Genomic DNA, 12470 nt, shown 5'->3' with positions numbered 1-12470 from the left:
TCCATGTCAAAAGGAAGGCATCTGGTAGAGATCTCTGGATACGCCTCCACTGGAACAGAAGTTTGGACATTTAGCATCGTCCTTGGTGGCAAACACCAGATTTTCCCATTGGTGGAATATCAAGTTGATGATGGATTCAGCAGTGACCACTCATAGTTGGTGACAGATTGCCTGCTTAGGAGGTCTGCCAGGTCACGGTTGTCTCCCAGGGCTGCTGGAGATATACAGTGTAGGGAGCATGAGTTTGATAGCATGATCGCATCCTTGCAAGAGGAGGCAGAGTGCAGTCACCTTTCTTGTTTAGGTAGTGCATTGTGGATGTACTATCTGTCAGTATTTGCACTACTGACTGTCACAGGACTAGGAGGAATGCCATGCATGCCAATGTTATGGTTTTGAACTCTAAGTTGTTTATGTATTTTTTAATTTCTTCCAAGAACCAAGTCACTGGTATTTGCAGATGATCCATGTGGGCTCCCCAACCTGTACCAGAAGGGTCCGTGACTAATACTCTGGACAATAATAGCGACACAATGGCACCCCCTTTCTAAATATTGTTGGGAAGCAACCACCAGATCAATTTTGCATGTGCACACGCAATGGAACCACAACTGCCTTGCTAATCTGATGCATTGCAGGAAAGTACATCAAATCTGAGCCAGAACTGTAGGGGCCCCAGTGAAGGCTGGAAAGCAGTACGTACATATAGATATATGGCCTAATAATGTAAGACAGGTCTGTACCATCACCACTGGATGTGAAATCACTGTCTTCATGAATGATCAGAGAGCAAGAACTCTGTCTTGAGGTAACTAAGCCCTTGCTATGGTAGACTCGATTTTGGGTCCTATGAACTCCATCATCTGGGATGCAATAAAAAAGAGGAATTCTTGCTTTTCACAAGAAGGCCTAACGGGATGAACGGAAAAAGGGCACAGCTAAGGCTTGTCAAAACTTCCAGTTGTGATATGCCTCTGATCAGCCAGTCATCCAGATAAGACAGACAAATGGATGCCCTTCTTCTTTACGTGCACCAGCACCACAGCTAGGCATTTCATAAAGACTCAATGCTATAAAGAGCCCAAAGAGTAGTACCTTGTACTGATAGTGATTCCGTCACATTGTAAATCTCAGGTACTTCCTATGGGCTGGGAGGATGCTGATGTGGAAGTAAACTGAAAGCAACAAACCAGTCCTGAGGTTGGGGGGATGGAATAAAGGAGGCAAGCATTATCATCCCATATCTGAGTTGGGGTATGTATTTGTTGAGTCTCCAGCATAGGATGAAGACCCCCTTTTTCCTCTGGAATGAGGAAACATCAGGAACAGAAAACTCTTCCCCTATAATCCTGCAGAACTTCTTCTACACCTCTTGACAAAGTAACAAGGCCACTTCTGTTTCCAAAAGGCTTTCACGAGAAGGGTCTCTGAAGAGGGACAGGGAAGAGAGGCAAGAGAAAGAACTGGATGATGTAGCCATGGGCAATGCAGAGAAAAGGTGTGGCCTCCCTCTGAAACTGATGGGGAGAGCCGCCACTCATCCCCTGGTGCATGGAGCCAGGACTGCCAAGCAGAGGGGTGGAACAAGAAGTATATAAGGCAGGCCCTGCAGCTCAGTTGGGCTGGAGCCACCGAGAGAGACAGACGCCTCCCACCCGCTGCTAGAGCGGGAGCCTGAAGAGGACCTCTACAGCGCTGAGGACTCACCAGGATCACCAGGGCTGCCAGCCAAGGAGGATGCCAAGATGCTGGGATTGCCACTGACGACATACCCCAGGGAGACAAAGGACAATCCTGAGGCACAGGTACACAGTGAGGTGAGTGTAGGAAGTAGATCAGGGACACCCAACTATAGTCTAGTTATGTTGTTGCCTGAATCCAAGTCAGCATGTTTTGGCTGCATCTCTGCTGAAAGAATGGTGGGACCATCTGCCATTGTTAAGCCCTGGGTTGGGACCCGGTGTAATATGGTGGGACTGGGCTCCCCTACCCCCGATACCAAACCACCCCTGTGGTGGCAGCCTCCCTACCTTAGGCCAAGAGAACTATGCTTGTTTGCTGCCTCCCTGAGCTAGGACGTCAGGTGATAGACTGTTTGGTGCCCTGCCGTCTGCATGCCTGTGCCATAGACTGCTTGTTGCTTCACCATGCATGAGGGCCTGAGCTTGTTAGATCACTTGTTGCTCAGTCCTGCCTGAGGCCAGATCCCTGCCTGGACCACTTGCTGACTGGCTCTGTTTAGAGGGCCATGTCCTTAGAGATTGCTAATCCCCCAGTAACCCTTATCTTGTCAGGGGCCCAAGAGGGAGGCAGAGGTGGAGGTGAGCCAGGGTGGGGAGCAGCTCCCCTGCGCGCCTCCCCGGGTTACCTACTGTGGCGCTGGTGACCTTCCTCATGCCCCCCCCCCAGCCCAGCTCACCTCCGCTCTGCCTCCTTGGGCCTGAGCACGAAGCCACTGCTTGCTTCTCAGCCCTCCCAGGCTTCCCACGCGAACAGCTGATTCGCGGGAAGCTGGGGGGAGGGGACGGAGAAGCAGAGAGGGGCGGAGGCGGAGCAGAGGTGAGCTGGGATTGGGGGCAGGGCGGGAAGCTGCCAGTGGGTGCTCTGCACCCACCCAATTTTCCCCGTGGGTGCTCCAGCCCTGGAGCACCCACAGAGTCGGCACCTAAGGCGCCACTTTTGATGTGATCAGTGGGGGGAGCAACCACTCTCCCTGTTCCCCCCCTAGCTACACTACCCTGGTTCTAAAAGGGCTTCTAAATTTAACAACCAGATCCAGCGAACCGGTGCGAACCAGCTCCAGCTCACCTCTGCCCATCATTTTGGTATCTTTACAAAATCATAAATACTAACAAAAGGTCTATCTTTATTGCTCATAAAAAAACAGAAATAATTCAGTCCAAGAATGGAGGTAAAAGAATCATAGTAGGAGCCTTAAGACATTCAGTGTGGGCAATTCTTCTCAGTTTCCCACCTGTGCAACCTTAATTCAGCCCCCTGCAGTCTTTGTAGTATGTTGCAATCTTTAATTACATACTGATTTCTTCACAGAACCCCTGCCTCCTTCAGTGCACGGGATGGCTGTGCACAATAGTAAGAATTGTAAATGATGCTGTAGGAACTCTATTGTAAATGTTGTCTGTAGGACCCCGGCCTCACTCGTTGCAGAAGCTGGAAGGTGCATAGCGAATGAGGTAGGGGACTGCAAGAAGAGGGACTCTCATAGTTATGTCAACTGAACGCTACCCAAGAGAACTGGATTTCCAGAACAAAGCCAGGTTCCCTGACCATGACATGAAGCCACCTTAGTAAATATTAGGACAATAAATAAGAGGTAACAACATAGGATCAAGAGAGTTAAGGAGTTGAATGAAGGCAAGAACATTAAAAAAATTACACCATCATATGGTAGGCTAGCATATATATGCTGGTGGCTACACTTTTTTTTTTTTTTAAACAGTAGTATTATTTTTGATTTAATGCAAGCCTCCAATTAAGTCCATGTAACCAAAGAACAGATGTATTACACATTTATCCATCATGCTCATAGAGATTGCCACCACAGTTTGGTGTTTGTATCTCCCGTTCAGTTTTAAGAAAGCAAGTCACTCGACCGGCTACACAGTCTTCATTGGACCATTAGTTTTCAAACAGACAGGAATTAAGTAATTCCAGATACCCCAGGATAAATATTCTGTTTGTTTATTTCAGCATCCGCACATCTGAATCTCTAAACAGGTTTTTGGGTTTTAATTCATTTGTAATATACATTGGTCACCCACTCTCTTGTCCAGCTGCCAAAGCCACTGCTACTCAGAAAAGAAAGAAAAACTTCAGCTTTAACATACATCTTCAAAACATTCTTCAAAAGGAATTTCAGGAAGAAAAATGTTAGGCAGTGTTAAAGTAAGATTGCTTTTTTGTTCTATTCTGCACTTTTACAGGACTTATAAATACTAAGGCGTTTTGTGTCAATATGTATTATGGATCCTTAGCAACAGTTTTAGTGAAATGCAGATTAAAAAAATCCAGTTAGCAACCCTGTTGGTACAGGGCTTTTCACGCCTACCCTCCAAACGACAACCACTATGAAAATTCTGCAACTACAGTATCAGTTCCAGTTCTACATTCATCATTTTTTTTATAAATTTCTAGTAAGATATTAAATTTCAGACAAATGAGCAATTTAATTGCTACTAAAACAAAGGACTCACCAAGGGTTCAGCCATTACAACTTCAATTTTCTTTTCAGCTTGAACAGCAAACTCGGCAAAGAGGCTCTTGATGACATACTCGCCAGGTTTGACATCTGGGTCAATAGTAATGTTAGACATGATGATGCTTCTCTTTTCCAGTGCGGAACTGATGTTGGGAGAAACTCTACGTTTACTTACACTGCTGGTGGGTGCTGAGGCTATAGAGAAAAGAAACAAAACCCAAAATTAGTAATAAAGCAATAGACTATCAAGATTTTAAGCACACCATACCACCCACAGCACTTCAGGACACTAGAAATAGAAAAATATTTCCTCTATCCTCCACTAAGATTTTCAGTTTGTATAATATTAATTTGCTTCAAATAAGAAAGTAAGGAAAATATAATTTTTCATCTTTACCACTGAAATGCAAAATCACTCAAAAAGGACACTCAGAATAGTTGAAGGTTACTGGACTGGATGACCAATAAAGGATACCAAGTAAAACTTTGAATATCTCCAGTGAAAGCAATTCCCTAGTATTATTGTATATACTCGTTCATAAGCGGTCACTTTTAATCATACATGTGACTTGCCAAATTGTTTGTTTCCCTCCCCAAACTCTCCAAAATGTAAGTTTGTTTGTGTTTATATCAGGCATCTAAAATTAAATGCAATATTTCAAATGGGGTCATACTAACACAGATTTTTATTAAAAAAAAGAAAAGGAGTACTTGTGGCACCTTAGAGACTAACAAATTTATTAGAGCATAAGCTTTCATGAGCTACAGCTCACTTCATCGTCTCTAAGGTGCCACAAGTACTCCTCTTCTTTTTGCAAATACAGACTAACACGGCTGCTACTCTGAAACCTGTCATCATGCAAGGCACAGATTTTTATTGTTATTTAACATTTATATGCCAAATAGAGCAGATACCTACATTGCTTGTTTTGCACAAAATCAGCCAAATTTATTTCTGAAGAGTCCCTTGAAGTTAGACTGTCACTAGGGAAAAAAATTGGCCCAATACTTCTATTAGTATATGCCAAGACAGCAGCTGTCTGTTTTGGGTTTTTTTGGCAACAGAGTTTCAGATGACAAGAAACTTTTGTCTGCTATTATTCCATAAGCTGTATATCCTTATTTTGTATTTGTGCATTTGATTAAGAACAGCCATTCTGGGTCAGACCAATGGTCCATCTAACTCAGTATCCTGACTTCTGACAGTCGCCAATGCCAGGTGCTTCAGAGGGAATGAACACAACAGGCAATCATTAAGTGAACCACCCCGTCATCCACTCCCAGCTAGGGACACACAGAGCATGAGGTTGCATCCCTGACCATCTTGGCTAATAGCCATTGATGGACTTATCCTCCATGAACTTCTTTTTTAAACCCAGTTGTACTTTTGGCCTTCACAACATCCCATAGCAATGAGTTCCGCAGGTTGACTGTGCGTTGTATGAAGAACTTCCTTCTTTTTGTTTTTCAACAGGCTGCCTATTAATTTCATTGGGTGACCCCAGTTCTTGTGTTATGTGACAGAATAAACAAACACTTATTCACTTTTTCCACACAATTCATGATTTTATAGACTTCTATCATATTACCCCTTAGCCATGTCTTGTCCAAGCTGAAAAGTCCAGTCTTTTTAATCTCTCCTCTCACAGAACCTGTTTCATACCCTTAATCATTTTTGTTGTTTTTTCTGTACCTTTTCCAATTCTAATATATCTTTTTTGAGATGGGGCAACCAGAACTGTACATAGTATTCAAGGTGTGGGCATATCATAGACTTATATAGTGGCATTATAATATTTTCTGTCTTATTATCTATTCTTTTCCTAATGGTTCCTAACATCCTGTTAGCTTTTTTGATTGCCACTGCACACTGAGCAGATGTTTTCAGAGAACTATCTACAGTGATTCCAAGATCTCTTTCTTGAATGGTAACAGTTAATTTAGAAGTCATAATTTTGTATATGTACTTGGGATTATATTTTCCAATGTGCATTACTTTGCATTTATCAATATTGAATTTCATTCGTCACTTTATTGCCCAGTCATCCAGTTTTATGAGATCTCTTTGTAACTCTTCAGAGTCTGCTTTGGGTTTAACTATCTTGAGTAATTTTGTATTGTCTGCAAATTTTTGCCACCTCACAGTTTACCCCTTTTTCCAAATCATTTATGAGTATGTTGGACATCACTGGTCCCAGTAAAGATGTCTGGGGGAAACACTATTTACCTCTCTCCTTTCCAAAAAGTAACCATTTACTCCTAACCCTTTGTTTCCTGTCTTTTAACCAGTTACTGGGTTAATGTGAATTTCTCCCTATGTAAGTTTCTCTAAATTATTCTTTATTTAAACTAATTCTAAATATTTCAGACCAGTTTGTTTCTTTTGCAAAGTTTTAATTTTGATTTTAAACACTTGCCTGCAAGTTAACTAAGTCTATGAGCTTTTTATCGTCCACATCTTTAACTAGACTGTATTCTTTTTCTTCTTTGAAGCCATTAATGAAAATACTGATTACTACTGGGCCTAGACTTTTTGGTAACCTACTTAATAGCTTCTTTCTATGTGACTCAACAACTAGTAACTACGGTACTCTGTCCAACTTCAAAAAGAAAAGGAGTACTTGTGGCACCTTAGAGACTAACAAATTTATTAGAGCATAAGCTTTCGTGAGCTACAGCTCACTTCATCGGATGCATTTGGTGGAAAAAAACAAACAGTGGCTATCCTTCAACAAAAAAGCTTCAAAAACAGACTCCAACGAGAGACTGCTGAATTGGAATTAATTTGCAAACTGAATACAATTAATTTAGGCTTGAATAGAGACTGGGAATGGATGAGTCATTACACAAAGTAAAACTATTTCCCCATGGTATTTCTCCCCCCCCCCACCCCACCCCTCACTGTTCCTCTGATATTCTTGTTAACTGCTGGAATTAGCCTACCTTGCTTGTCACCATGAAAGGTTTTCCTCCTTTCCCCCCCCCTGCTGCTGGTGATGGCTTATCTTAAGTGATCACTCTCCTTACAGTGTGTATGATAAACCTATTGTTTCATGTTCTCTGTGTGTGTATATAAATCTCTCCTCTGTTTTTTCCACCAAATGCATCCGATGAAGTGAGCTGTAGCTCACGAAAGCTTATGCTCTAATAAATTTGTTAGTCTCTAAGGTGCCACAAGTACTCCTTTTCTTTTTGCGAATACAGACTAACAGGGCTGCTACTCTGAAACCTGTCCAACTTCAGTCAATTACATTTCTATGTAATCCACACTTCTGACTGCTTCAGTATGCTACTATTATCAGATAGCAAATTCATTTCACAAAGCCTGGTGAAAAGCTATCTCAAGCAATTTCCTATTCAACTAGTATTTACATTACAATACATCAACAAAACTTACATTAATTAACAAACTTTTTGATAAATTCAACATTCAGCACACATACAAACATACCTCTTCAATACATACAACTACATCTCTCTTATTAGCAAGATTTTAAAAGCTCTCCTGAAAGCCATAATTATTTAGTAATTCTTAAATATATGACAACCATGTTCTGTGTCTGAAGTGACTGGTTTTATAACTGGGATTATATAACGAATACTGCTAGTGCATAAATGAGGAAGTAAACAAAAATAACCACAGTAAATTTCAACTCTCTTAGAAATAGAGAGGAAAAAATAAGCCAAATGGGGAAAAAAAGGATGACATTGTTAGGAAAGAAATGTTATTTTCAAGTATTTAAGTGTGTTGCTAACAATGCCAGATGGGAAAAAAAACCTTTAAATAAACTGTGACAATAATGTTCTTTTAGGCTTATATGGTTATTATGGAAGTTTTTTTCCTCTTTAAAAAATTAGAGCTTAAAGTATGGAAAATAATACTGTATGACCTTCAAAATAAAAACTACAGAAGTTGCAGCAGCTATACTTTTTAGTGAGATTCAATATTCAACACCCCAAAGAAAAAAAAGCATTCATGGGAAATTTAATTTATAATCTTCATTTTAAGGGTCTTGGTCATTTTACATAAATTCTCATCAGACTAAACTATTAAGTTAAAGACTAAAGAAGAAATGTGGTGTTAACTTTATACTGTAAGTCAAAGAACCTATTCATATGAATTTTTTCTTAATTCAGTGCTGGTGAAAGGTACAAGGTTGACACCAATAAAAAATAAGTATCTGTGAGAATGCCAATATCACAAGCAAAATTACTTCAGCAAACTCTAAGGAATCTTTTCAACAAATGCCATCGTTCTACGGCAGTGGTCCCCAAACTCTGGGGCATGTCCCCTAGGGCGGTGCAGAGAAAAGTTCAGAGAGCATAGCAGGGGCAGGGAGGGAACGCCACCCAGCCCTGCTCTTCCCCCAGCTCTGCTCCAGCCCTTCCCCTGGTCCCAGCCCCCAACCACAGTAGTGGTCCCAATATCAGTGTTGTTCCAACATCAGTTCCAGGAAGCAAAACTAAAACAGCAAAGCCCAAGCCAGAGTTATCAATGACATCTTGGTTCCTGACCTGACTGTCAATGTGAGTGATCGGAGGGAACATACAGAAGTATACACCAACTCTCCCTCACAATATAAATCAGACTATTTTGCACTCTCTTTGAGGAAAAGCTTTATTTAGGGTTTACCCCACTTGAAGAACAGATAATGAAAGACAGAGTGCTTGAGAGACTGCTTATGCCATTGACTGAAAATCCTATTCTGTTTTCTCCCGTAGGTGAAGAGTTCTTGGAGAGATCTGATGGTGGATGCTGTACTCCTTCAACAAAACAATTTCCTAACATAGCGGGCTGCACTGAGCATCATGTTAGGAGTTGGTGTAATACATAATCTTAGTCTGTCAGGATTAGGATATGTTTCGATTTGATTAATGGGAAAAAGCTATACAGGTTACATAAATAAATCTCAACTGCAGAACACTGATGTGAAGCTTCATCTCCAGTAGAGTCCACAAACTTTAAATAGTGCAGTGAGCTAGGTAAGCCTCCAGCCCACTGTAGATAGCATCGCATAAGGCAAATGACATAAGAGAACTCCTGACAGCCAAATTCCTGCTTCACCTCATTCCCACCACCAGCATTCTTGAATATTCTGTATCAATGTAGCTCAGATACCCATAGCAACAAGACTTCTGTGCACCAAAGCTTTGGCTCCTCCAGGAGAGGAGAAACAATTGAAAGATCCCTACTAGACTGAAGCCATCAATACTAACAATGCACAGCTGGAACTGGTTCCTGACTCCTCATGATGTTGAAGGGAGAATCTGCAGGGGCCATTGCTGGAACCTCTACACACCTCTGTGACCATGACAGCGACGTCAAGGAACATCTCACTCAAGTACCTTTATTGCAGGAAGAAAGCGCATCTTAAAGCTTTGGTACTCTTTTATGAAGGAAGACGAAGGACCTATCAGAACTGTACCTTTATTTCTCCTTCTAGCCAGAAAACAAATCTGGATGGCGAGACACCCATGCCAAGTGCGAACCTTGAGCCCTCTTAGAATAGTTCAGTACTGTAGGGCTCCAGACAACTACTTTCATACCCCTTTTCAACCAGGACCAGATTAGCCTCAGCAAAGAATTGCTGAAGCTACATTTTATGAGTGGATCTTCAGAGTTCAGATGGCCATCAAGGGTGCTAGACACTCAGTACTGAACTGTCAAGTTAGACAAGAGTGGGGATTGGGACTGTTAGACTGCTTTTGCCAGGCCTAAAGTCACTTTGGCAAACAGTCCAGTTGCTTCTTGAAGTCAATGATGTCTGAAGAGACATTGCCATAAGTAGACATTTAAGGTAGCTCTCCCAATACTTCAGCTGGAGAAGACTATCAGATCTAACACGTCAGCACTGCAACTTTCTCCCTAGTACTAGGAGAACCAAACATGGGTGTCTAATGGACATCACAACATTAAGTGGAAGGACTCCAAAGACTCAAGATACAAAGAATATCTTTTCAATGAGGGGGAGCGGGGGAAATCAGCCTAATGGGACCAACATTAGGGAAAAGGGAAGCAACTAAAGAGGCCCGGGCCTCCAACAATGCATGGTATGGCATGGACACTAACATTTATTGTTGTATTTTAAAACAAAAAAACTGACTCGATTAAAAAAAAAAAAAAAAAAGCACCTACAGTGCCCCTCCCCCAATAAAAAAAACAATAAGAGAATCATCAGGGATACCAAGGGTGCTCTGAACTCAATGCATCTTCAAAGGTCAAAAAGAAATTAGGGGCAATTGGGGCCACTCTCCCCTCATTTCATACACGCAGAACTCTGCATCATGTAAGAAGGATAAGTGGCCCTAACAGACATTATTCTCTAGAAAATTCGAAGTACTGGGGCATTTTTTCCCTAAAAACTGGTAATTCTCAAAGGAGAATATAATCATTTGTTGGAAGTGTTCAGTTCGATTTTTCTTAGTTTATATAATCAAGCTATTATTTCTTGGAACCTTTTTTTTCCTTGCAACTATTTAAAAAATAACTTCCAAGCTCATAACGATTCCATCTGCTACAGGAACTAAATGCAAAGATAGAATGCAGATCCTTTCCCTTTGAAATATGTTGTAAATGAAAGGCACCTTAAAGGACCAAATCCTTGTTTTGAAATTTACAAGACTATATTTTGAAAACTATTCTCAAAATTCATATTAATTTCAAAAGAACTAACAAAATCAGAACTGAAAAATTCCTTTGGTCTCAAAAGTTTAAAACCTGATTAATTTAGAAACTTGAGGCATGGAGCTTGTTGTTACCTTTCAGTCAGTTCTCTAACTGCCAGAACAGCTGCACAGGAACTGACTTGTAAAAGGTATACATGTTTTGTACACTGTGAAATGAGAGATGTAGAGAAGAAACTGAGTTCTGATGTGCATATGTATCAAAAGCATTATTATATTTTATATTAATATAGTGACTTTTGAGACAATTTTAAAGTTGCTTTCAAAAACTGAGTAGCCTTACAACACTCCTGGAACGTATTTAATATTATAGTCATTTAAAATGGAAGCACAGGCAGGTTAAGTGACTTTCAGCCACATTGCAAGTTAATGTCAGAGCCCGGAATAGAATCTCCAAGTCCTGACTCCGAGATCATCTCTAATTATTCATCTATTGGTTCAAATAAAATGACAGAATACAGCCTTTTCCTATTCAATGTGCAATCTGGGTGGTGTACAGAGAATGAAGCACTGCTAAGTATAATTCTCCTAGTTTAACAGAGGCTCCCATGCCTTATTCATTGCATGCCATGCAATATAAACAAGGGAGCAATGATAGGAGTAAGGAGGTGATTTTACCTCTGCAGACAGCATTGGTAAGACAGATACTGAAATACTGCATATTGTTCTGATGTCTACCAGTTCTGGTGGCATTGCTCAGTTAGATTATCCTGAATAAGGAGAATATCTCTTATTGATTTAACATATAAAATATCAAAAGGAGCCTGGGTCAAAGATATTACCTGAATGCGTGTGTCAATTTGCAATTTTTGGTGACTTTGGCTGTTCAGCTTGCGGAAAGAAATACATATGTGAGAAGAAAAATGGGCATTTCAGAATGCAAAATTTTTAAATGTTTGCCTACAGATGACAGTAACATCTTTCTTTTAAGTTTACACTGAAAATGCAATTATCCTATCTTCAGTAAAAATCCCAATGCAACTTACAGTCACTACTGATGATCCCAAAATGTATGACATTGTTAATGGTTCATATTGCTGGTTCTCATCTCATATATAGTAATGTTTATGTTCTATGTGTTATGAAAAACTAATAAACATGCTTTTAAAATTTCTGGGGAGGAGACGAGGCAGGAGTCTGTGTGTCTGCTTATTAATAATAAATACAACAGATTCTAAGGCTAACTTATAATCTATTACTAGATTTCTTATCTGTGTTAAGCAGCATGATTTCAGATATTTATATTAAATGATATCCATTTAGTATTGAATAAAAAAGTCATGAATTTAAATTTGATATGACTGCAAAAAATATGGATTTTAAACTGCATATTCAAAGGCATCTCATTATAAGAGAAGTAATATATCCCTCTCTTTGTAGCTCTGCTGCCACCAAATTTGAAAAACCGTATGCCATTCTGGGTAACTCATTATCTAAGAAAAAAGAAAAGGAGGATTTGTGGCACCTTAGAAACTAAACAAATTTATTTGAGCATAAGCTTTCGTGAGCTACAGCTCACTTCATCAGATGCACTGAGCTGTAGCTCACGAAAGCTTATGCTCAAATA

The 12470-nt window shown here is 40.4% G+C and overlaps 1 protein-coding gene across 16 annotated transcripts in view; it reads right to left on the bottom strand.

Annotated features, from left to right (window-relative positions):
- FRYL (FRY like transcription coactivator) overlaps window positions 1-12470 on the bottom strand; it is a 429780-nt gene that overhangs the window by 266890 nt on the left and 150420 nt on the right. For all 16 annotated transcript variants that reach the window (XM_043513888.1, XM_043513887.1, XM_043513879.1 and 13 more), the window contains one exon: window positions 4215-4414. In XM_043513888.1, coding sequence (XP_043369823.1) covers window positions 4215-4334 — 120 coding nt within the window. In that variant the 5' untranslated portion in view covers window positions 4335-4414. The remainder of the gene's footprint in view (window positions 1-4214; window positions 4415-12470) is intronic.

This window comes from Dermochelys coriacea, chromosome 4 (assembly GCF_009764565.3).
Source record: "Dermochelys coriacea isolate rDerCor1 chromosome 4, rDerCor1.pri.v4, whole genome shotgun sequence".
NCBI lineage: Eukaryota > Metazoa > Chordata > Testudines > Dermochelyidae > Dermochelys > Dermochelys coriacea.
Note: the sequence above shows the minus strand (reverse complement) of the source record. Positions and strands in the feature narration are given on the sequence as shown.